The sequence below is a fragment of the Cervus canadensis genome, chromosome 4 (genome assembly GCF_019320065.1).
Source record: "Cervus canadensis isolate Bull #8, Minnesota chromosome 4, ASM1932006v1, whole genome shotgun sequence".
NCBI classification, from domain to species: domain Eukaryota; kingdom Metazoa; phylum Chordata; class Mammalia; order Artiodactyla; family Cervidae; genus Cervus; species Cervus canadensis.
The window spans coordinates 29,642,536-29,669,183 of NC_057389.1; the positions used below are offsets into that span (position 1 = coordinate 29,642,536).

The following is a 26,648-nucleotide window of genomic DNA, read 5'->3' on the forward strand; positions in this document are numbered from 1 at the left end:
CACTGTTCTATTTGCATTTTACCCAATGCCTGCTGACAAGTTGGAAGTGAGGGATAATTGAAAGTATTCCAGCTTGATGTAACTAAGAAGTGAAAGGCACAGGCAAGGCTGACTTGATTTAACCTGGCAATATGAGATTAGTTCTTCATTGCCTCTGTTAGGTCTCCCGCACTGCCAACCTTTTAAAGCAATAGATTGGCTGACAGGGTGCTCATTTGGAAGGTTTCACCTGCCATTAATACCCTGGCTGCCTGATGGACCATCGTTCGGCAGGCATCTCGCCTCTCCCCCCATGGGGCAACCGCCATTCTCAAACATTGCAAGAAGTAAAATTGTATTTGCATTCCTTCTGGAAGGCCTGTTGGAAGTGTTCCTCTTGCTTCCTGTCAACTCTTTTTGTCGGTCTCTGAATTCCAAGGCCTGGGATCCTTTCCCCCAAAGCACCTTCCAGCTTTTCTTATAACTTAGCAGTGGGAGATCCGTCATGTCCAATCTGGCAGAGTGGAGGCCCCCACTAAGAGCTCCTTTGCTGGCTTTCCTGGTCTTCGGGATGGATGTGGGAAGGAAAGCAATGACTGCCTAGGAAAACCCAGGCACTGCTACTGAAGGCAGTGATATAATCCAGGTAAAACCTCTTTTTGATAGGATTCTGGTTTACCCTGAAGCTACTGGGGCATCTGGTTGACTCCATATGCATGGGGATGGGAGGTGAGGGATGGTAGAAATCTTATGGCAATGAACTTGAAATGTGTGTCTAATTTTCTTTTTTTTAGGGGGGGGGCGTGGGGGGAATGATTCTTCATCAAAAATAAAACAAGTGGACAGAAAACAAAAACAAACACTATCAACCAAACCCTTTAAAACCAAAGCTTCTCAGATTTTAACCAGCATCAGAATCACTTGGGGGAACTTGTTAAAATGTAGATTCTAATTCTGTAGTTTTAGAGTTTGGGACTTGAGAGCTTGCATTTCTTATAAGCTCCCAGGTGATGCTGACGCTGGTGTTCTGAGCACGTACTTCTATAAATCAGGCACCAAAGTGCTGATGGTCAGGTTCTGCTCCCTGATTTCCTGTCCTAGAATCAGCTCAGTGATGTTGAAACACTGATCGTTATCTCACCCACACCTACTGAATTCCTGAGAGTGGAAACTGGGAATCTGCATTTTAAAGAAAATGCCCTGCATGATTCCTTTGCTCACTAGAGCTTGAGACCCCCCTGCTCTGAATGGCTGAAAACACCTTTCAGATATCCACAGCCGCACAACTCACCCTCAGGCAACTTGTGCCTCCTGGGGGAGAGTAACAGGGGTTCCCTAAAATAGAGAGTGAGGTGGGACAGGAGGGTCTGAAGTCAAGACAGTCTGGAGGGTGCTGGTTAAACAAAGGTAAAGTGGTTTCATCACAGCAGGATTTCTCAGAGCCTTTGTTGAGCGACTATGCATTAGGAATCTTTACTGTTGCAGTGGAGTGTGCAGTATTTCCTGACCATGGGCACTTTTTTGGCTTGGAGCATCTCCATGCCAACAGTCTAGTGTCTTACTAGTTGGGAAGCACTTCAGGAGAACACAGGGCTCTAGGTTTGGGGATTCTCCCCTAGGAAGGACCAGCCAAACCTTCATCTACTCCCCAGTCACAAGTGATAGCTCCATGCTTTACTGACCATCTTATAAAACACAGGCTTGGGGTGGTCAGGCCTAATGCAAACTGCACCATCAAAACGAGCACATTGGCTCAGAGCCTCTGTCCTTGTGCTCCCGGAGCCTCCCAAAGCCAGTGCATTTCAGCACAGGGATCCTGTGCTAGGTGACAGCATCCCCGGGGGTCAGCACGGCCACGGATCATCTAATGAGAGCTAATAGCTGCTCTTATGAAGAGCTTACTAAGTGCCAGGCACCGGGCTAAGTGCTTTACATGCATCCTCTCATTAAATTACCATCAGAACTCCAGGCATCGTCAACACTGCTGTTTACAAATGAAGAATTGCAGATTGAGAGAGAGATTAAACACCTCACCTAAGACCATGCAGCTTTTTTCTGGTGGGGCTGTTCTTTCTTTTTTTTTTTTTTTATAGAGAACATTTGTAGTTTATTCAAAACTGCAAGAGTGCCGGCATGAAGACAGTTTTCCACATGGTGTCTACACTCCTTCTCTTTGAACATGTCTGGGCTCCACCCCAAGAATCACCATCACCTAAGGTAACACGAGGAGGCCCAGGAATATAAAGCATCCAGCATGACCCTGAAGGTCCTGGTCAAAACCCAGCCAGCAAGGACGGTCTTACCATCTGCAGCCCGAGGTCATGTGCACAAGAACCTGGTGAGTCTCAGGAAGCAGACCCGGTCTCTTTGTGTCTTCCTGAAATGAAATCTTCCCAAATTACCTGCTTCTAACAAGCTTCCCCTGCAGCCAACGTGGCCCTCCTGTGGTCTGACCCTCCAGAACACCACCGGAGTGGGAAGTACCCCTGTGAATGAGGGCGCACCCCCACACACACCTACCTACCTGCAGTGTGCAAAGGCACTGCAGGGTTTGGGGTCTCACCTTCCTCATCAAAGCTGCTCTAACATTGCACCAGAACTTTCCCCGACTGTGTCCACGTGGTCTCCGGCCCTTGGACTGTCCCATGAGCACAAGAACAGAAACCCAGTGACCTCACACACCTTGCACAGGCTGCCGCGCCCCCTGCTTCACAAGTGCCCCTGAGTGGTACCCACAGGTGACACCTGTCAGAGACAGGCACTCGGGGTTAAAGGGCAACCACTGGAAGGAGGCTCTTTGCCTTTCCTAAGGAGATCGTTGTACATCTGGTCATAAGTGGTTTTGAAATCATAAACATTTGGCTTGTCGGGTGCTGGTCCTGGAAGCTTCACGTGAGTTTCTGTGCTGAAGGACCGGATGCTGAATCCTTGTTTGCTACAGAAGGTTAGAGATGATCCTTAAGGCAGGGAAAATGTTTTAGCTGCTGGAGCTGATACCACGCTTGATCTACCCAGTTTCGTCTCAATGTGCAGATCAACACAGAAATCGACTTTCTTTCAACCAATCCTTCTGGTCTTAGTTCTGCCTCCTGAGAATGCTGTGCGCCTCGGTGCTCCGGTTCTGGCTGCTTGAGCATACCACCGCCACCTGCAGAGGCGACGATGGCATGGCGGCGGCTGCACCATCTAGGGCTGGGTTTTGAACCCACTTTGTTGCACTCCAAAATCAAATCCTGCATGAGGCTGCCATGACAGGTCTGCTACTGTTAAACATCCCGAATGGCCAACACATAGGAGCATCTTATCTGCCATGTTGCCATGCTTACTGCCCACGCCAAGCTCTTTTATTTAAGGCAGGACCACATTAAACAGAAGAGGGACAATTTAAAGCCATAGGGGACTCATGTTTTGAAAAACCAGGATGCAGAATGTTTTAGGTGCCCTCCACCCCAGCTCCTCACTTTACCCAGCTTATACTTCTGCCTCGGGTAGACCACCACAGGGCTGTCCCCTCCACCAGCATCTTAAGTTTCTCTGTGCTTTCTCAGCCTGTGCCAAGCATCCTGATCCAGCCACCAGCCAGTAATGCCCACAAGAAGCCTTTGAGGCGGATTCTGTGTGGCTCATACGGTAAAGAATCTGCCTGCCGTGTGGGAGACGTGGGTTTGATCCCTGGGTCAGGAAGATCTCCTGGAGGATGGCACGGCAACCCACTCCAGTATTCTTGCCTGGAGAATCCCATGGACGGAGGAGCCTGACAGGCTACACTCCATGGGGTCACAAAGCGTCAGACACGACTGAGTGACTAATACTTTCACTTTTCATCTTCTGTGAGCTCCACCTTACAGGTGAAGAAATGGAGGCTCAGAGAGGTTAAGGGTCTTGCCCACAGTCACACAAGAAGTATGTGATGGAGGAGCAATTCGCCCCTAGGCGGTCTATCCTCTGGGTTTCTATCCTCCATTCTTCATAGGAGGCTGCGAGGGACCACCGCTATTTCAAGGGGTCCTGTGAATGCTGCAGGACTTGGGGGAGGAAATGCCAAGCCTTCGGAGAACACCTTCACTTTCCAGCTGCTGTTTCTTTCCGTCTTTCTCTCTCTTCCATCTTCCCCTCTCATTCTGCCTCTCCTCAGCCCACACAGAGCCTCCAGAAACAGTGATCTCACTTGATCAGAAAGTTTTACCTCGGACATCCCTGACAGGCCTTGCTGGCACAGTCTCCCCCGTGTTAGCCCAGGGCCACGTTTCTATACCCGGGGGCTTTCTCCCCTGCCTGCAGCTGTCTTCCCTCTTTCCTGCTACAAAAACCGGCGGCAACAGAGAGCAGGGGCTTCTGATCTCAGGCACTGACTTCCCCACATGCTGGCCTGGCCCCGCGGCTTGTGGCCCCTCCCAGCTCCGTCTACCCCTCACCATGCCTGCTGCCCTCGTCAACTACCATTTCAAAGAGCCCACTGACAGGTCAGACAGAAGAGAGCCGATGGCCAGGGAGTCCGGGCCTGGCAGGGGGGTGGCAGCCCGGTGGGGGGCCAGACAGTGACTAGCTGGGGCCCTCAGAAAAGGAGAGGGCTGTCACCACCGACACCTCTGAGCAACAAGCCGGAACAGTCCCTTTCCGCCTGAGGAGAGGCCCTGTCTCCTGGGGGACGGCGCTGGCCCCAAAGCTGAGAGAATTAGCAGGCAAAGAATAAAGAAATACCCCCAGCCCGACCACGGGGAGAAGGGACCAAATTTGGCTATCAAAAGCTTCCTGCTAGATGAGGGCAATCAAAAGTGCGAATTCCTAAACCTGGCCATTACTCCGCCCTAGGCCCTGTGCTGAATGCTCCCTAGAGATGTGCTCGATTTAATCCTCACACCCACTCTATGGTGTAGGCATGAAGAACTGGCACAGTACTGCCAATTATGATCCAAGAATCTGGAGATTTGTAATGCATTGGCTGTGTGGCTTTGGATTAGTTACTTTACCTCTCTGAGCCCCAGCATCCTCATTGGTAAGCTGAAAATAATCGTATCAGCATAATAGGGTTGTTGTGAAAGACTAAATAAGCTCCATGCAAAAGCACTCAATGGATAGTAACCATCTGTTCACTCTGGTTTCCTTGTTACTCCACGTTTGGTCAAGTGACCCATACAGTGGGAGGTCGGGACCCACTCAGGACTGATTCCTGGCTGCCTCTGCCTTTCATTGCAGGAGGGCTATGGAGTCAGCCCACAGGAAGTCAACACACAGGATGAGAAAAGTTGGCTACAGAGGTAAAGAGTGGCAGAACCACGTGTTCACATCTTTGTGAAAGAAACAGTGTAGCTTACACTTGGATTTTCTTTGCATGAATATGGTGGTGTCAATGATACATAGTGACTTGGGTGTCATTGTCTGTGTGTGTTTCTTTAATCCTCAAATGAAATTTATTCATCCTACTAATAATCTCTTGAATAAATGACAACTGCTTCTTATCTTAGATACTTCATATTCAAGCTTTCATTCTTCAAGTCACGTAATAATGAATTGACCAAGATAGACAGGAACCTGGAGTTGTGGGCCTAGACTTGAGAGGGGAAACAGTGGACAAACAAATTATAATAGATTTTGTGAGCGTGATGGTGTTTTGAAGAAAAGTAAAGGGGGGCCAAGGGTTGAAGAGGGATGGAGGAGAGCCAGGGATGGCATCTCTGAAATGATGATTGGGTAGAAACCTAAGTGAAATGAGGAAACAAATTGCAGAAACATCTGGAGGAAAATCATTTGAGGCAGAGAGAATAGCAGGTACAAAAGGCCAGGAATGGGGTGTATTTTGTGAGCTATGGGGAGAACAAGAAGGTGGACACTGGGCCAGTGGAAGGAGAGGGTAAGGAAGAAAGGAGATCAGATGGAAGCAGGGACTCGCTCTTGCAAACGAATGGCCAGTGTTGCACCTGGATGCCATTCTGTGGGAGAGGAGACGCCCTGGGAAGGTCTGAGAAGCGCTGTGATATGACCTGACCTTTAAAGGGGATTCTTCTGAGGGCCCTGTGTGGGACAGCCTGGCAGCTGCAGGAACAGTAGTCAGCCTAGCAGAGTTGGTGGCAGGATGTGGGTGGAGGTGGGAAGACATTAAGAAACCAGGGCCTTAATAATTAGGAATAGAGATTGGAGGGGTCAGAAAAAGGTGCATTCATGGCTCTGTGAGACACTGTGCAGAGACGAAGGTGGCAGGTGAGAGAACCAGGGAATGACCTCTCCAGTAGACCTGCCCCAGGGATGTGAGCTTGGGGATGTTCCCGCGGCCTCAAGGCCAGAGCGCCTTAGCTGGTTTCCCCATCGGGCAGCCCAGGGCCCCCAGGCCTGCAGACATCATCCCCTGCAGGCCCTTGAGCTCTCCTCACAAGGGGACATAATGTGCCAAGTCAGTGGTTCTCAAAGTGTCAGCATCTTCTGGGCACTCACTAGAAATGAGCATCGGGACCCCCTACCAGACCTATCAGATGAGAAACTCTGGGAGTGAGGCCCAGCCTAACCTATGCCTTACTCCCTTCTGGAGACTCTGATGCCCACTGACCGGTGGAAATCACTGTGCTAAGCGTTTTGCACGGATGAGCTCATCTAAGCATCACAGTATCCTGTAAGGTAGGACCCATCATTAGCCCTACTTTATGGAGGACAAAACTGAGGCTCAGAGAAAGAGAAGGGGCCTACTTACATTCATATCATGAACCAGAGCAGGAGTCAGGAGGTAAACAAAACCTTCCTGACCCCAGAACCTCTTTATCATCCTGCCAGGCTGCCTCTTCCTACCACAGGCAATGAGGCATCATAAAGACAGACACTTCTCTGTTGTGAGTATATATTCAGGAATAATTCAAACAGATCTGTTGGCTTCCTGTCTGAAGGAAAGGGGTGGCTGCAATTTGGGGGACCAAGATGCTCAGTGGAGGAAGGTAAAGCCAATACTTGGGATAAAATGCTCCATCTGGCACACAAGACCTGCTACACAAGAGCTGGTCTATCCCTACCAGCTTCCCCAGTTTCCCCCTCCTCCACGCTCCACACTCTCAGTCGTCTCAGACGCCCCCAAATGTGCTCTGCTGTCCTCTTGTCATTTTCCTCACCCACCACGCCCTTCCCTCTTTTCTTATCTGATTCCTCTCTAGCTTTAAAATTCCAACTTTACTGGCTTTGATGTCTCTCTTCTGGGCTGCCACTGTCTTGTGGCCTGAGGTCTATCATGGACACTTAGGACACGGCTTTGACTGGTTTCACGTATTCTTCACCCATCATCAGACTGTGGGTTCTTTGTGGGACTCTGTGTCTCATGTACCCCCACAGAGTATAGGCTTGGTGTACATGTGTTAAATGAACAAATGATTTGGGGGATTCTGTCCCAGAGTGGCTGGTTTGGGGGGAGGTGTTTGGCATCATCACCATCAATGACAAGAGGTCTGCACAGGGCAGGTACTGGGGTGTGTTGAGTCCCACTTGGGGTGCAACATTAAAGAAGGCACTCCTGGGACTTACCTGGTGGTCCAGTGGTTGAGCGTCTACCTTCCAATGCAGGGAATGCAAGTTTAGTCCCTGGCCACAAGAATTAAGATCCTACATGACCCAGGGCAACTAAGCCCATTTGCCTCAATTTCTAAACCCATGCGCTCTAGACCCTGTTGGCCACAACAAGAGAAGCCTGTGGGCCACAACTGGAGAGAAGCCCCGGAGTGTAGCAATGAAGAGCTTGCACTCCACCACAAAGACCCAGTGAAGCCAGAAAAAAAGATGGTGCTCACTCTCAAGTGCGTCTAGGTCCTGAGTCTCAGACAGACCTTGGCTCAAATGAACAATGCCAGGCACCCATTATCTGGAGGGTGACTGGGTCCTTTCGGGGAAGCATGTACTGGATTTAAAGCCAGGAAATAACTGAAAAAGACACATGTCCCCCAGCATTCATCACAGCACCATTTACTAAAGCTAGGACATGGAAGCAACCTAGATGTCCATTGTTAGATTAACGAATAAGGAAGTTGTGGCACATATACACAATGGAATATTACTCAGTCAGAAAAAGGAATGTCTCTGAATCAGTTCTAATGAGGTGGATGAACCTAGAGCCTATTATACAGAGTGAAGTAAGTCAGAAAGAAAAAAACAAATATTGCATATTTACACATATATATGGAATCTAGAAAGATATTACTAATGAACCTATTTGCAAGGCAGCAGTGGAGACGCAGACATAGAGAACAGACTTGTGGACACAGTGGGGAAAGGAGAGGGTGGGACGAATGGAAAGAGTGGCATTTAAATATGTATATTACCATATGCAAAACAGATAGCCAATGGGAATTCGCCATATGTTGCAGGGAGCTCAAACCTGGTGCTGTGTGGCAACCCAGAGGTGTGGGACGGGGTGGGGACTGGGAGGGAGGTTCAAGCGGAAGGGGACATGTGTATAGCTATGGTTGATTCATACTGATGTGTGACAGAAACCAATGCAATTTTGTAAAGTAATTATCCTCCAATTAAAAAATAAATAAATTCAACAACAACAACAAAATAAAGCCAGGAAACCAGTCTTTTGGCTCCGGTCTGTCCTTCCCTGCTGTGTTGCCTTCATGGAGTTCCTTTCTTCTCTGGACTTGGTAGCCGCTGGCAACTGTATATTGCAGCTTCCCTGTACCTGACAATCCTGGGCTCCGTGATCTCATAAATGAGAGACATGGGGTCCCTCGGTGTGAGGCCCTACCCCTGGGTAGTGCTGGGAGTCCTGGCTGGGGGCAGATCGATGCCGGTATACCTTGAGGATTGAAAAGGGAGGGAATTCCCTGGAAGAGGCTTGGGTTTTGCTGCGTGTGGAGACAGGCAGAAACACTGGGCTCTGAGCTTGGGGGACACCTTGCAGTTTTCTTTCGATTCACATTTGGCCGCATAATTCTGGCCCCTTGCCAATCCCCCAGAGCTCTTGGCTGAGAAGATGGAAAGTCAGAGAAAAGAGCACAGGCCTTGGGCAGCTGTTCTCTCCTCGCTGCGGAGAATGCCTCGCTATTTAAAGTCCAACTGCTCTACTTTCCCCTGCTCGCCCCTGGCACTTCAGCGCAGAAGCACTTTGTGGCAAAAAATGCACTCCAGATCCAAAACTGGGGGGAGAAGAGCTAATGCCGAGGCGATTTCTCAGAATGCTGCAAAATTCGTGCTGCTGAGGGGCTGAGGGCGTTAAGCAGATCTGCTCTGCTCTGATCCAGCATACAACACTCAGGAGCTGTAAGGGGCCCTTGACCATGTGTCCTGAATCCTGATCTAGCTACATTTTAGCTGGGGGACCTGGGTCCACCGTCCTTCTCTGGCCCTTCTTTATCACCTATGTAAAGGATGATAATAAGAGGCTCCTAGGGCTCTCCTGGGCCAACACCATGTTTTATTTGGGCAGTCTGGTAACATCTGAGCACCGACCTGCCCTCTGCGAATAAGGGCTCCATGCACCAGGCCTTTGACCTTGAAACAAAGGACACTCCATTTGCCGGTACCGTCTAGCCCCTCAGATACGCTCCTGGGAGATGTTAGTGTCTGCATCAGATCTGTTAACCCTGGCATTACTGACATCTGGGGCTGGAAAATTCTTGGTTGTGAGTCATCCTGTGCATGCGGGATGTTTAGTAGCATCCCTGGCCTCTACCCACAAAATGCCATCAGTGACTCCTCTGTTCCTCCTTGCTGTGACTCATACAATGTCAGATGTGCCCAAGGTGCCCTGGAGAACTGTCGTCCCTGGTAGGGACCCACTGGCCTGGACTGAGGGCAGGGTTGTGGGAGCAACAGAGCTAATCATCGCACCTGCGCCCTTGAACCCTGAATTTGAAATTTAAATGCTGGTCACAGAAACCAGGGGGGCATCTCAGTCATCTAGGCAGTTTCTCTGGTCAAGGCAAAAAGCAGGCAGCCAACAGAATGATACAAATGTTACCACTCTGCCACCAGTTACACCTTTGTTTTGATCCTTTAATTTCCCCAAGTAAGTCCTCAGTGATTTGAATTATCAACATTTTTTTGCAGATTATGCATTTTAATCATAATTTTATGATGAATATTTGATTTGTCATCTAATCAGGGGAAAATATATAATTCCTTAAGAGACACTTAATAACCATTTAAGCCTCTAAAGATTTGATTAGAAAAGACTGAAGGTGCTGTGTTAGGTAAACTCATGAACTTTCAACACCTTTTTATTTTCTTCAACAAATTCCATGGTCAAATACATTTACTATGAAAAGATTTTCAATGGAAAGTTTTACCTAGGAGGCGATGTCCCCCACAAGACCTTTTTTTGTAACAGCACACATTCTGTACTTGTTTGAACTTTCTTCAGAAACAGCTTCCAAATTTTGTTGCTGGTTTAGAAGAAATGAGATGCTGGCTTTAAGGAAGAAAAGCGATTGTCACAGTGGTCAGCTGAAAAGCCTGTTTTGAATATGCCCTTCTGAGGGATCCTCATCTGGGAAATGGGAAAACTATGAAGAGAGAGACTCATAGACCTTGCATCTCTGGTGTGAAGACATAGATAATGTAGAAGAAAGAAGGGGTAAACCGGGGTGTAACATTCACTGTGAAGGAAACACCAGACATTGATGGGGGAAAGACAAAGGTGAACCTTCTATGATAGGCCTTTCTGTGGCCTTTGAGCTGAGACCTAAGAATAAGATGCTTCCCAAGTGGCTCAGCGGTAAAGAATCCACCTGCCAATGCACGAGACACAAGAGATGCAGGCTTGATCCTGGGTTGGGAAGATCCCCTGGAGGAGGAAATGGCAAACCCACTCCAGTATTCTTGGCTGGTTAAGTCTGTCATGCAAAATGCCCAGGTCAGAGTATCGATGGCCTTGGACCAGCAAGGGCTGGGGGATGAAACTTAGCCCACACAAGGCTCAGAAGGCTGGCCAGAGAGGATGGAGCCAGGTCTGCTATGGAGGTTATCGGGAACAGTGAGAGAGAAGGTAGGGACCCATCACAGCAAGCCCTCCAGGCCAAGGTGAAACAGGCAGAACTCTTAGTTGCCGAATGCACGATCTAGTTCCATGACCAGGGATTGAACCTGGGTCCCCTGCATTGGGAGTGCAGAGTCTTAGCCACTGGACCACCAGGGAAGTTCCCCAAGGTGAAACATTTGATTTTGATGCTAACTATGGGAGAAGCCTTTGGAGGGCATGGCATCATCTGACTTACAATGTGAAACACCCTCTCTGCTTCTCTGTCGGGGCACAGAGATCAGCTGCAAGAACAGCAGCAGGGAAGCCTCGTGGGTTGCCTGTTCCCATGATCCAGGTGCCTCCAAAGCCCAGCACAGTGCTTTTGAAATCTTACTGATTATAGCTTTTATATGCAATGGAAAGTGGATTCTATCTCTTTTTTGAACCTCAATAGAATAAAAAGAAGCCAAACCCCTAAACTCTCAGTATCCTCAATAGAAGGAGCTTCTCTAGTCAAATGCGCCCAGGAAATCAAAGACCTTTTTACAGCTGGAAGGCCCATGTGGTTTGCTAGGAGTTCAGTTGGGGCTAGCTCTGCTTCCCTCCCAAAGACAAGAGCCCCAGTGCCTGGCCAGCTGGCAGTGGCCTCGAGGCCAAGTCTTAGCCTTCTAAGCGTTAAATATATTGCTTTGCTCTCTGGGAGCTAATTGGTTATGGCTCCAGCCACATTTGCCACAAGGTCTTTGGACTGCAGAGGGAATCCTCATCCAACCCAATTAATAGAGCAACATTGCATTTTTATGCTGTCCCCCACCCAATCCATCCATCAGCGTGATTTACACACATTAATCAAGGCATTTACAATGGGTTCACCAAGCTTGCTCCCTCATTGGATGGAGAAACCGGACTATTTGGATTCTTCCAGAGTCCCTGAGGTCTCGAGCTTGGCTCTGCTAAACGTACAGACAAGGTGAGTTATTAATTAACAATTGAGATAAATGCCGCAACAGAATCCTTGAATCATGTCAAACCAATTTGGATGGTTATGGGATGTGGAGGAGGCAGTGGGTGAGGGGTGGGTTTTGTCCGTTCCAAGTGCTTCTGGACAGACTCCAGTGTTTTTTCTCCTCATTTAGGCCTGGCTGGAGTGCCCTGAGCTCAGGCCAGCATCCACATCTCTTAACCCTAGGCAAAACAAGGAACTGAGCCTCACAGATGGAGGTAGGCTGGGGAACACTGTTCTGAAGAGCAGCCTGACTGAAGACCTTAACTTACAGACAGAAAGGTCGACGCTGCTGGTGGATGGAAGAGCTCCTACCAGGGGTTCCTGACCACACAGATCTGAGGATCTGAGGGAGATAGGAGGCAGGCTGGAGACCCTAGGCTTGATACTGTGACGGGCTTTCTTTCCACAGAGCTGACCGACGCTCACGCTCTGACAGTGTCTCCCCTAAGCCCCCGGTGAAAGGCTTCCCACCCCGTCTGCCTTCACACGCTGGATGGCAGTACTAATACCACCACGTTTATACATCCTTTCAGATGGGTTCTGAGCTTCAGATGGATGCAGTGAACTCTTTGTGGACACTCTGTGTCGTTTATCTTCATATTTCCAGAAGCCTATTTCCAAAGTCTAATATTTAGTCAGCCCTCAACAAAAGTTTGTTAAACCATGAATGAATGACAAACGGAAGGATGGATGGATGGATTCACACGCTAATGACAGAGAGTTAAAGGCTACTTAAATTTTGAGACCAATATTGGCCACCTCTCCAACCAGGAATGGAGAGCACTTCTAAAACACACTAAAGTTATTTATTCAGAAACACAACAGGAAATTGTGTTCATATTTTTCCAATTCCTTCCTTCTTCCTGAATTTAATTCCCCTTTCTTCAGTTCACTCCTCTTGGGTTCTGGGAATTCTAGGGGTAGAGGTCTTGGAAACAGGTATCACAATATTGAGCTGTGTCAGCCCAGGCAGGGGAAACTATTATTTGAAAAATTTTTTTCCTCAAAATGTGGTTGACAGACCACTTGCATCAGAATCCTTGGTAAAAATGCAGATTCCTAATCCCACATCTGACTTAATAAATCAGAGTCTCAAAGGTTTGGACCAACAAATCTATATATTTAACAAGCTCTCCAGTGTTGTCAGACAACACTGAGGTCTGATGAACGCTGGTTAGAATCTCACTGGTTATGTACTGTGGGGAAATTACAGGTTCGGCTCCATCTCTGTGGACTCAGCATCCATTCTGGACAATGACAACACCATCAATACTAATAATGTGAAAGCCAGCAACATCCAACACAAGAGGGCATCCTATGAGCTGGGCGCCTTGTAAAACGTATCACACACATTTTCTCCCTGAAACATCATACCTCCTCACGGAGGTGGCATAACTGGGCCTATTTTACAGTCAACAAAACTGAAACTTTGAGGAGGAAACTGACTTGCAGAAGTGGGTTACAGTGACTGACTCCCGAGTCCAGTTAAATCAGGGAAGTGACAGGGGATGCATGCAAAGCATCTTTCTTTTACCTTTTTAAAGACACTTGTTGATTTCTCTTTTTTTGGCTGCACTGTGTGGCATACAGGATCTTAGTTCTCCCACTAGGGAACTTAGTTCCAGAACCTATGCCCCCTGTGGTGAAAGCTTGGATTCTTAACCACTGGACCACCAGGGAAGTTCCCAGCATGTAACTTTCAGATCTGTGTTGAAGCAGGACAGAGGGAGACAAGGACAACCCCCCAGTGTGGAAGGGAAGCCTTCAGAAGGGCTGTCTCCTACCTCTCCACCTCTGAGCCTCTGCCTGCAGACTGGGGACGGCATCTGATAGGATTTCATGAGCACTTCAGACGACAATGGAAGCCAGCCTTTCCACACACAGAGGGCCAGGGCGCCTGATTCCAAGTTTTGGGTGATAAATGGGTGGAGGGAAGGCGTAAGGACTGTTTTTCCAGGGCAGACGGTCTACCAGCGCCTCTCCACCTCAAGGTTCCCACTTTGAGAGGAAATCTACACCCTTTCTCCTACCCCTGGCTGTGATGAACTAAATCTCACACCTCTTTCTTGGTGGTGATAATTAAATATTATCCGCCTGTCACTTGACACACATGTTGTGTGTATTCTCAGACTTTAATGAGCTCGTATTTGTCTTCTGTAAGCAAAAATATTTCTTTGAGTCTCTTCTTTTTCAAACTGGGGTGAGCAGTTCAAGCAAAGATCTCTCACTATTAAAAAGACAGCCTGCTCCCATGCACGTCTGTCTGAACCGTGTCTGCTACTTCTCAGGGGCCATGGCAGGTGATGTTTGTCGTTTCAAAATCAGCTAGTGCTTCCTGAGGTTAAGCTGGTGGTCACATAGCTGGAGGTGTTGGGAGACTTTGAAAGTGATGAGAATAAGAAGGTAGGAATCCATAAATTGTTTGGAGGGGCATATTTTAAGCCAGAAAATATTTGTGTGATCAATTTCCCAAGTTTTCCGAGGAAGATACTTAGCCCCATGCATCTAGAATGGTTAGGAGGAAACTGACTTGCAGAAGTGACTGACTCCATTCTAGATGCATGGGGCTTCCCTGGGTGGCTCAGTCAGTAAAGAACCTACCTGTGATGCAGGAGACCCAGGTTCCATCCCTGGGTCAGGAAGATGCCCTGGAGATGGAAATTGCTATCCACTCCAGTCTTCTTGCATTGGGAATCCCATGGACACAGGAATCTGGTGGGCTACAGTCCATGGGGTCACAAGAGTCAGACACTACTTAGCGGCTAAGCTACCACCACCATTCTAGGTACATAGGAGAGAAGTTAATTCATTCCATATAGCAGATGTGTTAGGTAAGTGGTTCTGAGAGCAGCTGCGTTAGCACCCTCTGGAAATTTACTAAACATTCAAATTCTTGCATCCTTCCCCAGACCTATGGAATCAGAAAAGGGGATAGGGCTAACAAACTATGTGTAATCAAGCCCTCCAGGTGGTTTTGCTGTAAGCTCAACTTTGGAAACTACTAGTATCTGTAGGCATTAAAACATCTTGATTTGCCAGGCAAGAATACTGGAGTGGGTAGCCATTCCCTTCTCCAGGGGATCTTCCCAACCCAGGGATCGAACCTGGGTCTCATGCATTGCAGGCAGATTCTTTACTGACTGAGCTACCAGGGAAGCCTCTCATGGAGTAACTCAGGTTGAAAAAGGCTGTAGAAGACTTCAAATATCTATTTCCATATTTGCATCTATATTTATCTCTGTTTAAAATAAAAAAGATCTATCACTTTAAACTTGAGAGTTTTAAAAAAAAATGTAGAGCATTCCTAGATGGAAAAATGATTTGGCTCTTCCAGCTTGCTTTGGAAGGGTGCTCTATTATCTTCCCCATTCATGAGGTTTATAACAAATGCACTCACTGCAGCTGCTCCCCAGGCCTGGGAGTCCCTCTGACCCACCCACTGCCATGTCTAGAGACCCACAAAGCTCTCCCTGAGAACTGGCAAAGCAGGACAGAGCCTGGGGCAGAACTCCCACCCCCACCCCCAAACAAGCAGAACAGATAAAATTAGTCTGCTGCAGGGCTGGGTCTAGGGTTGATGAAGAACAACTTCAATATTTATCAGTAAGCTGCATAGTGCTGAGCACACCTCCTCGGGAAGTAACTAACCATAAAAAGGATACTCTGTGCTGAGGAATCTCCTCCAAAAAAAGAACTCAGTTCATTTGTGAATTGCTTACGCCAGGTGAGAGAGAATCCCTGCCTACCCCTCTCACCTGACATAAGCAACTCTGAATTAACTGGGAGTTTCTTTTTATAAACACTGTGCAGAGCCTTTTTTTTTTTTTTTTTGGTGGTTAATTACTTCCTTGGGAGGTTGCTTTAATGGTTCCCATAACAAGGCCATTATTGTCTTTAGCATAATCACTGCCTCCTTTGCTTCTGTGGCTTGCCTTTCGGATGCCTCTTGCCTCTGCCTGCCAGGAGGGACCCTGAATGGTGCCCCTTGGGCAGTCCTCAGGCTGGGGACTTGCAGGGTATCTCCCCCAGCCCCATCACTTTAGGAATTTTCTCCTGGTGGGAGCTGGGATCCGAGTGGGGTGGGTGGAGGGAGAAGGGAGTGGTGCAGGGCACATCTGGGGGAGATTGGGTCCCCATCCCTTGGGTGCAGCGTTTCAGCCATTTGCTAAGCTTTCAGCTGCTGACACCAACTCCAGGGAAGGAAGCCAGTTCTTTTCTGGAAGGTGAAAGAGCAGACCTGTAAGCAACCACTTTGCTTGGTGAAACCACCAGGGACCAGACGCAAAAATAGTGAATATTACCAGGAAAAGCAATGCAATTCTGACTATCTCTCTTGGAAAAAAGAAATGTATTATGGACTTATGCCTCACTTCATTCAAAAATGAATTATAAGTGGCTTCTGTCTGGGCTAAACGAATGAATGGGAGCACTGTGTCAAGTCTATAAACCTTTTGTGACTGGTGTACTCCTATCAGTGTACGCACATTTGTTTACCTAGAAACTATAGAGGTGTTACAACTGCAATAACAGGTTATGGGAATTGCAAAATGGGAGGATGAAGGAAAACAGAAATAGGATGTCTGTTACTTTCAGCCTATATCTCCAGACACCACTGAAGCCGTCCCCTTGGGGCCATGAGGGCAGGCGCTGACTGTCCCAAGGTGCAGGGACTGGCGCATATGAGAGAATACATATTTTTGTTAAATAATCAGACTCATACCTTCTTATATCCGGAAAGAGTTTCTGCCCTGAGGCAATGCTGACCACATAAGTCATTTTGGTAGGAGTGGATGACAAACCTGTACTCATGTTAGGGGACCATGACTGTGTTCCTAGGATATCAGGTGGTCCATACGCTAAGGCAACCCCATTTAGCCCCTGAATCTCAGGACTCCATTAGGGAATAAACAACACAGGAAAATTCAGCTCAGAGGTGTAGAACAGAGGTCAGCAAACTTCTGATAAAGGATCAGAGGATAAGAATTTTAGGCTTTGTCTTGGCCAACTAACCAACATTGCCTTAATGCTGAAAGCAGGACAAAACATAAACAAATAGGTGTGGCTATGTTCCAATAAAACTCTACATATGGACACTGACATCTGAATACCACATAGTTTTCATGTGTCATGAAGTATTTTCCTTCTTTATATTTTTTTCCTCAACCATGAAAAATGTAAGAACCATTTTTTTTTTTTCTTGTAGGCTTTGCTTATACAAAAACAGGCAGCGGATCGGATTTGGTCCAAGGGCTGCGGTTTGCCAACCTTTGGTTAGAACATGGATTTTGGAGTCAGAGCTGGGTTTGGATTGTGATTAAAACAGAAAGATTGTGATTAAAACAGAGAGTCACAGATGTAGAGAACAATCTTATGTTTACCCAGGAAAAAAGATGGGGAGGGGTAAACTGGGAGACAGGTTAACATATACATATATATGTATATATATACTATATATAAGATAGATAACAAATAAGAGCCTACTGTATAGCACAGGGAATGCTACTGAATGCTCTGTAGTGGTTTACACGGGAAAAGAATCTAAAAAAGAGTGGGTATATGTACATGTATAACGGATTCACTTCGCTGTACATCTGAAAGTAGCACAACATTGTAAATCAACTGGACGCCAATAAAAATTAAGGAAAAAGTTACTTCATCGCTCTCTAGGCCTCAGTTTCCTCATCTGTATAGCAACATCTCAAAGGGCTGAAAGGATGCAGCCTTTTCACAGCTCACAACATCCTAGCCCATGTTGAACACATAACGTCACCAGCACAGATTTGTTTGTAACTCCATACCCTGTGAGGAATGGTCACCCAAAGGTAGAGTCAGGGCCTGGCCACCTTTCCGTGGGGGACGTGTACTTGAGAAACCAAAGCCAGTATCCACCCCTGGTGCCTCCAGGGACCCCCGCTGGCCCAAGGACGCCCCGTTCTCTGCTGCCTTTGCTTCAAAGGAAGTGTTACAACAACATTTGACAATAGCAGAGGGGAGGTCTTTCAAAAGGGACTCATGATGACCGTCTATACACAACGCTCCACTCTTGAGGGGCTGGGAATTCGAAGACGATCACTCACCTCCCTCATTATCCTTGTTATCCGCACAGGAGGTTTCCATGGCAACGTTGCATCCGGGCCCTCTCCAGCCGGTCTGGCAGACACACTGCCAGCTGCTCTGACCCAGTGTGCATCTCCCGTTGCCGTTGCACAAATCGGGGCAGCCATCTGGTTGGAGAAACGGAGAGGATGAGGAGGAGGAACGTGAGGCCGCGCTGGGGCCGCGGGGGAGCCATGCAAAGGGGCAGCCAGGCCACAGGGCGGCTGCTGGGCCAGCCGCAGAGGGGGCCCGGACCTGGCTCGGGAGGAGTCGGGGAAGCAGGCGATGCATGCGGTTGCAAGACGTTAGCAGGGGCCCAGATGCAGACGCTCCCCAGTGACACTGACCTGTGCGAAGGGGTCTGAGGCAACCTTTCCAAAGTGGGGAATGTTCTGGAAAAACGAAACTAGCCCTGAGCGGACAAGTCTAGTAGGTTGTTACTTCCAGCCCATGGCTCAGGGTTGATGCTACCTCAAGGAAAATCTTTTCTTTCTTTTTTCAGTGCCTTCTGCAGAAGGGAGAAAATTCCCTACCAACCCAGGGTGGAGGCTGAGTGCCCTCCATCTTTCAGAATTTTAAAACTAAATTTACATGTGATTAGCATGAGCTTCTTAGGACCAAGAACTGGATGATTCTGCTGGGCTATTTTCATATTTTTGTGTTATTTAGTTTTAAGGGACACTTAAAATGTTGGCTGCTAATCACTCAACCTATTTATGGCATGATGTAAAAATACTGCAGAATCTGATGCCTGGGGAAGGGGTAGGTGCTCAGTGCTATGGATTGGGAGAAAGCAGAGGAAAGCTTATGTGCCTGGGGGGAGGCGGGAGGGTTGGAGTCATTCTTATTTTGTGGTTTTCTTTTCCTTTTTGGGTGTGTATTTGTGTAGAATCAGTAGCCTGCCTCACTCCCTAGCTGTCCCAGCCCCCAAAACAGTTGCAGCTACTGCTCTGCTGACCTGAGCCTGGGTAAAGAGAGTCTGGATGAGGAAAGAAGAGAAAGACTGGGGGTCACTACGGAGGGAGGGGGGGTATCTGGGAGGATGTGGCCATGCTCACAAAACCTAATTGCTGGCAAGAATTCCTAGATATGTTTTCATCTTTCTTTCCAACAGCTTTATTGAGGTATAATTTACATACCATAAAATTCACCTCCTTTAAGTGTACAAGGCAATGACTTCGAGGAAATTAAAGACATGCAGTCTAGGTATGTTCCCTTATATACCTACATTTGAAGAGATTCTTATGTTAAAACACATTCCGAATGACCATTAATTGTCCTAGGAAAATAACTTTTCCTGAATCTCTCTCTTTCTATCTTGACTTCTTGCTACCATCTCCATCTCTTTCTATATCTATTTTTAAACCACACAAAGTGCAGGGTGGATTGGGCCGTGGCAGAGGGATGAAGCGCTTTGTAATGATGGAGGTAATTGATTTGAAACCTTTCTTGCCCAAATCTTCTGAATCAAAACCGTCTCTCTCCCCCTCCTTCTCTCTCCAGTGTTCTGGAGGCCATCACCTGGTCGCCTTCCTCTCTTCTCGAGTCCCCCTTACGAGAATGCTGATAAACCTAATTTGTGCATGTGGCAGAGCTGGGAATTTAAAGGACTCCTCCTAAGAAGAAAGGGCTGGAGGGTTTGAAATTGAGTTGAACTTTACTTCTTTAAGGAGCTTCACTCCTCAATACTTCTTCCCTCCCATCCTTTCTAGAACGTGGTATGGGTTAGGACCGGGGTAAGCAACAGGAGAAGTTCTACATGCAGAAGTCTCTGTAAAGAAACAGCTTTCTTGAGAGGAGACATGAGGAGATGGTGATCAGGGAATTTTTTTCTTTTGTTTTAGGGCCTGGCACTCAATCTAGGATGTGAGCAAAGCACTGGTGTTTGCATACCTAGAAAAAGACTTACTGATCTCCACACCTATCCTCTCAAAGTCAAGAGTCACATTTCCATTCCTTACCTACCAAGGAGGTGACCACAGCCCTGCCTGGAATACAGGTGATTTTCCCATCTCTTTATACTTTGAGAGAGAGCTGGGAGAGGAAGCCAGCCCCGGTGTCAGGGAAATGCCACAAATATTTCTGCAGGAGCAAAATGCAACTCCGTAGGTAAAGCCCAAGGGACATTTCACAGATTTGCAAGGAAAAGAGAGTATCCGAAACCCCCAGCCACCTCCAGCTTTACAATTTCTACGAGCAGAGTTTTAGGGACTGGGTCACAGAGAAGACACTACATGACCCACCAGCATTCCCCTGGCATGGTATCTATCATGTGTGCTTTGTTATTTAGCTACTTTGAGGTCTTGTGTTTGACTAAAATCATGCCCAAAGTCTCAACAGAAGCCTCATTGTGTAGGACACCCACGTCCACTACATAAATTTCAAATTTGCAAAGAACACCAGCATGTCAGTCAGGTATGCACTCAAAATATGTATGCTCCTAGATTGAATGAGGTTTTTTTTTTTCCTTTTCTTTCTCTCTCCATTCCCCTCCTCCTCCCCAGACCAACTGAAGAGAGATAAACAGACCACAGTAGCTGGTTTTCTCCACATTGTATGAGGAAGATGAAAACACGAACAGTGGGAAGCTGGCAAATCTCTGAGAAGTTTTGGGGCAGCTGGGAATTAATGGACAGGACGTTGCTTTTTAGCTTGAAGAGGAAGAAAGCAGCCTTGGTAAATGCGTGGCGTTGCTAGGCAACCCCAAGCTACCCCCAGCACAAGTTCATTCTGCTGGTGGCCTTCCGAGGAGGTGATTCGTTGTGTTTGTAAAGTGCAAAGCCAGCCTCTGCTTAAGGGAAAACAAAACGTAGGAAGTAATTAGTCTGGAGGGCAAATGGGTATCAGGTGGTGGCTTTTCCCTGGAGAGGAATCTAAAACTGCAGTTGAATGGGGCTTATGGGCTTAGACTTGGGGATCCAGCAGGTCTCTTGTGTGGAGTCTTCTGGATTTCAGGCTAGCTAGCACTGCTCCTTCCTGCAGTGCTCGTCTCTGAGACCACTGATACAGAAGGCCTGAGGCACAGCTGCTTGGTTCTTCCCACAGCTGGCGAGCTGGCTTTTGGAAACTTCAGGTTCTATCATGACCCTAGACCTGAGATTCTCAACTGAGGCAACTGTGGCCCCCATCCCTCCCCCCAGGGGACATGGGCAATGTCTGGAGACACTCGGGATTATCACACCTTGGGGAGGATGCTGCTGACATCCGGTGGGTAGAGGCTGGATGTTCAGCATCTTACAATGCCCAAGACAGTCCCCACGACAGAGAACAAAACAGCCCCAGATGTCAGCGGTGCTGAGGTGGAGAAGCCTTGCCCTTGATCTAAAGTTGCACAAGAGCTAAGGTTTCCCTGTTTGCTCTTGGATCTCAGAAACTGCCTCAGTGTCAGGCACACAGTAGGTGCTTTAATGAATGGAAACACAAATCAGGTGGCGCTAGATCATTTCAGCCTGGCCTTCATTTATAGACTCTTCTGACAGTTATGAGAAGCTAGTGGGGCTTCCTTCTTAAAGACCTAAGTCTTCTTCCTAGAGAGAACTTTCTAGGGCAACAATGATATCTGGGGCTGGTTCTATCACACTTCAAATGCTTTTGGCAGAAAGCATTGGAAATGGAATCATTTCCAAGACTTTTCTACACGCAGAGTTCTAACCACTAGGAAAAAATATTCATTGGCACAGTTACCAGGTAGGCAGAGTTTCTGCCTTAACAAAAATTAGAGCTGATGTAAAAATTAAGGATTTAAAAAAATCCCCAAACCCAAACACACTGGTATATTCTGATGACTCCTGAATTTCCAACTTTACTCCCTTGAGCACTGGACCTGGACTCCAGCTTGCATCTCAACATCTCCATCTGTTCACTCACAAGTATCTCAAACTCAACAGAATTTGGTTTCTTGATCTTCCTTCCCCTCCCAAACTCTGATTCCTTGATCAAGGGATGGCACCTCTGTGTATCCCACTGGCCAAGACTGAAGCCTTGGAGTCATTGTTAATTACCCACCCCACGCCCCTCCTCTCTCATCTCATGTATCTAGTCAACAATCAAGTCCTGTTCTTTACTATAAGAAGCCCTACCTGTTCTTCCTAAATATCTCTAGAATCTTAACCTGAGCCATCCCCATCTTTGGTTTAAACTCTGTTCAAAGCCATCTAACTGGTCTCTCTGCCACCAGTCTTATACCATTATCCCTTCTCTCAGTTCTGGACCCTGCTGCAAACACTTCTATAGCTTTCTGACGACCTTAGGTAAAGTCTGAAGTCCTTGGCTTCCAGATCTCACACTGGTTATCACCATATCAGTCTAACTCAATGTCACTTTAGGCTTTATTCACATCGAAGCCATTCTGCCTTTTGTTATCTGTCTAACTTCACCCCATCCTTCACTCAACTCACCTCCAGAGAGCCTTTCCGAAGCTCCCAAATCGAGTTCCACCTATCATGGCGCTTTATCCTACCCTATCCTATTCTATCCACCACACAGAATCACAACTCTCTGGCATCTCCTTGATGCTTGCTAGCTCTTGTAGCAGCTCTTCTTTATGACGTTTTATCATCACCTGAAGGAAAATTGTTGTAATAAATGTGCACATCGTCACAACTGCCATTTGAATGGGGCCCCTAAAACCGTGCAGTGTACAGCTGCTCTGGGCATTTCTATTATCATGCAAACCTGCTAAGGCAGGGGCCATGTTTCTATCCTATTTACTCTTGGATTGCTAGTACTCAACACATAGGCAGGGGATGAATGAGTGAATGACTTCTGCCTTAAATCAGCATCTCTGATACCTTTGGCAGAGTGGAAATGGGATAGTTTCCAAGACTTTTATACATGCAGAATTCTGAACACTAAAAAAAAAATTTCATCAATGCAGTTACCAGGTAGGCAGGCTCTCTGCCTCAACAAAAATTAGGCAGGAGCGAAATAATGTCTACAGCACAGTTAAAAGGGGAGCATAAATGTACTTGAAGAAAGCTATAATTACCATAAAACGCTTTTCTAAAAAAGCATCAAGAAATGTTCTGCCACGTGCAGCAATTGAGAGGTAGAAATAAGTGGCTAATACGGGACAAGGGATGTGGAAAGAGAAGTAGGACTTTAACATTCTACATCGGGCACACCTTAGGAAAGCAGAGAGGGCACCATGCAGATGGCAATGCAAGTGAAAACACAAAACCAGGTGCATGTCAATGCAGACAGATGAGGAAGCAAGCTGGAGAAGGGAGACGTATGTGCCTGCAGGTTCAAGAGACCATTAGGAGAGCTACTGCAGCCTGGACTACACCCACCGTGGAAAGGTTTTTCTGAGTCCAGGGGAAAACCTGAACCCGGTCTGTGGTCAGAGATTTCTGAGGTCAAAACCTGGATCTGCCTCTTGTTGTCTGTGTGGCTGTGAGCTAGTGGCTTTACCTTTCACCCCTGTTTGTAAAACTCTATCTTGCTAATTGGAAAAGGAAATATGGCAACCCACTCCAGTATTCTTGCTTGGGATAATCCCACGGACAGAGGAGCCAGGGGGCTACAGTCCATGGGGTCACAAAGAGTCAGATACTACTTAGCGACTAAATCTCCACCATCATCTTGCTAATGGATCTTATTTCTTGTCCTGCCCAAAAGAATGTAACCTGCACAAGGGGTAAGATTTTTGCATCTTTTGTCCACTGAAGTATACTCAGTGTCAGAAGAATAGCTGGCATATAACACATGCAATCAATGTTTGTTGAATGAATGAATGAATGAACAAGGATGATGGTAATACTTTACACAGATGTCAGAGGTGTAAAATGAAATGTTAAAGGCAAAGATTTTAGCATCAAGTTAGAGCACATTGCAACTGCTCCATAGAGAGAAGCACTTATGGTTATTAGTGTTGATATAATTATTGATATTACAAATATTATATATAATCAGTGGCAGGCTTTTTCTTTGGGGCATAAGGTGAAGTGCAGGCCACTTCTTCTTGCTTCATCTCCAGATTAAGAAAAAACCAAGAGCTTATCCTATTTCAAATGAAAAAATGGAGGTTTCTGGGGATGTCCTGAGTGTGTGACTGCTTCACATCCTAGGAAAACCTCACTACCCTTTGCCTACCACTCACGACTCTAGCAAAGTCACTGGAAGTGTTTTCAGATAACCCACTGACACTAAGAGCCAGTCTGAGGAGCAGAAGAGTTGAGAATAAAATGAGTGATGACTTTTTCTTTTGGGAAGTATTGTACTTTTGCTTGTTCACTTAATTAGGGGACCCCTTCTCCCCCAACTGCTTTAAACACCACTATTTTCTGAGAGCTGTGCATTGCTGGAACTGAGGAAAAGACGCACAATGGAAATATGTAATAGAGTCCGTCACTGCATTCCAGAACTCTTTAAGTCTGCAAACAGCTGAGGGACTGGGGACCAGGGGTTTGGTGGTCATTTCTATTAAAGAGCAGCGGCAAATGCTCAGAAAATTCAATTGGGTGTTTCGAGACACTCTGAGGCAAACTCCAACTAATTTTAGAAGCCTGGCTCTACCAGAGAAGCATTTTGGTTCCCCGAAAACAGCAGGACTTGTCCTCTCGCTCATCTGGGTGAGTAACAGGGAGCAGGAAAGAGACTCTGTTTCCAGGCACAAATTAATACGGACCCTCAGCCATGAACCTGAGCTTGAACAGATGCCCCTGCTTTGTCAGAAAAGATGCAGAAAATCCAGAGGCAGATGTTCCTTCATCTCAATAGCATGTGTATGTCTTTAAGGGTCCGTGTAGGGCTGAGGAGGGGGTATGCTGGGGTGGGGGGAGGTCTGGGAAGGCCAGGGATCCTTTCCATGGACTGCTGCTGTTTTTTTGCTCGGAAGAGAGAAATCATGCCCGCCCCACCCCACCCCAGCAGCAGCAGAAGCGTCCATGAGGTGATATAAATTTGGATCCAGGTGTCGATGCTGCCTGTTTCCTGGATGAGCCAGGATTCTCACTGATCAGCATCATTTCTGTCTGCCTGGGAAAAGGAAGGCAGCAGGCTCAGCCTTGGGCTCAGAAAAAAAAAATGCATCTTATTTTGTACAGTTTTGATGCTTCCAGCTCTTACTAGTACAATTTTTAAAAGAGTAGAAGATCATGAAGGGAGGAAACAGTTTAGGTAGCAGTAACTGGGGATCGTTCTGGGGAGGGAAATCCCATGTCAATTACTTAGTGAATTGAGACTGAATCACTGCTGCTTCTAGGCCTTTTGGCTAAGTACGGGGGCTTCCCAGGTGACACAGTGAATCCACCTGCCAATACAGGGGATGCAAGAGATGCAGGTTCGATCTTAGGGTTGGGAGGCTCCCCTGGAGAAGGAAATGGCAACCTGCTCCAGTATTCTTGCCATGGACAGAGGAGCCTGGTGGGCTACAATCCATGGGGGTCACAAAATGTTGGACACGACTGAGCACATGTCATCACCTAGGAGCACTGGAGTCGGACACAAGTCTATGCTTTCCTTGGGGGGAGCCTGCTTTTTTCCTTTATCACTCTTCTTTATCCCACTTCACCCAATCATAGGAGGATGTCATGGGTTAGTGATGGGCAAATATCATGAGGTTGCTAAGGTACATGTCAACTGCAGCCACCCTGAACACTACTGATGATGCACCAAGGCTTTCTCCCATTGCTTCAGATCACAGCAGTGCTTCTCAAAGTGTGGTCCTGGTACCGCCAGGGGCAACATCACCAGCGGCAATATCTCATTAGAAACGCGCACTCTTGGGTTCCATCCTAGACCCACCATCAGGACCTCTGGGGTGGGGCCTGGCAGTTGGCATTTTAACAAGCCCTCCAGCAGGATCTGAAGGCTGCTGTGTGAGAACCGCTGCTTCAGGATCAAGTCCTAACTCCTTAAAAAACCTCCAAGGCCCCACATGACCCGAACCTGTCCATCTCATCTCCTGTCACTTGAGGTTTCTGCTCTCTGACCTTCAGCCACGCTGCTCTGCTCTGCTCTGCTCAAGAACACAGCCTGCCTGCATGGCCTGGATCCTCCTTTTATGCTTTGGCAGATTCCTCCCCTAAACCCTGCTCCCTGCACTCACTTTGGCAAAGCCATGCATCCTCAGCTTGTTCAGAGAAGGCTTTCTGACTTTCAATTCAGGGTTCTGCCCCTATCATAGGACTTCACAGCACCACCTACTCCATTCTAATTCATCTTTTGTTTAGAGCAGTAGGTCTCCACTTGGCTGCACATTAGAATCACTTGGGAGCCTTGAAAAATCCTGATTGTAGGCTGCACCCCAATTAAATCAGAATCTCCAAGGATGAGGCTCAGACATCAGTATTTTGATTTCTTGAGCTCCCCAAGTAGTTCCTCTGTGCAGCTGAGATTGAGAACTCTCAATGCCCGTCTTCCTGGGAGCCTCCAGGCCTCCTGAGAGCAAAGACTCTGTTGTACAGGCTGTTTTCCTAGCATTAAAGATGTTTGTTGAATGAATGCATAAATAAGCCACATGGTGTTTCTGCTGCTTCACTGTGTCCTTGAGTCAGCCGCCAGCTAAAGGGAAAAGCTTCCTGCAGGCCACGCCCCCTGGATGGATGACACCTCCTCCAAGTCAAAGAAACAGCTGGTTCCGGTGCTGGGTCTAAAACCAGGCTGATTCCAGTGGCTGTGGATGCATGCTGGGGG

The 26,648-nt window shown here is 47.3% G+C and overlaps 1 protein-coding gene and 1 non-coding gene across 4 annotated transcripts in view; both read right to left on the reverse strand.

The window, feature by feature from the left end:
- The window catches only part of TENM2 (teneurin transmembrane protein 2), a 1,360,160-nt gene that overhangs the window by 102,760 nt on the left and 1,230,752 nt on the right, over window positions 1–26,648 (reverse strand). For all 3 annotated transcript variants that reach the window (XM_043464766.1, XM_043464768.1, XM_043464767.1), the window contains one exon: window positions 17,993–18,139. In XM_043464766.1, the coding sequence (XP_043320701.1) occupies window positions 17,993–18,139 (147 nt within the window). The remainder of the gene's footprint in view (window positions 1–17,992; window positions 18,140–26,648) is intronic.
- TRNAG-CCC lies at window positions 11,014–11,086 on the reverse strand. Its single transcript has one exon. It is a non-coding gene; the product is annotated as a tRNA-Gly (tRNA).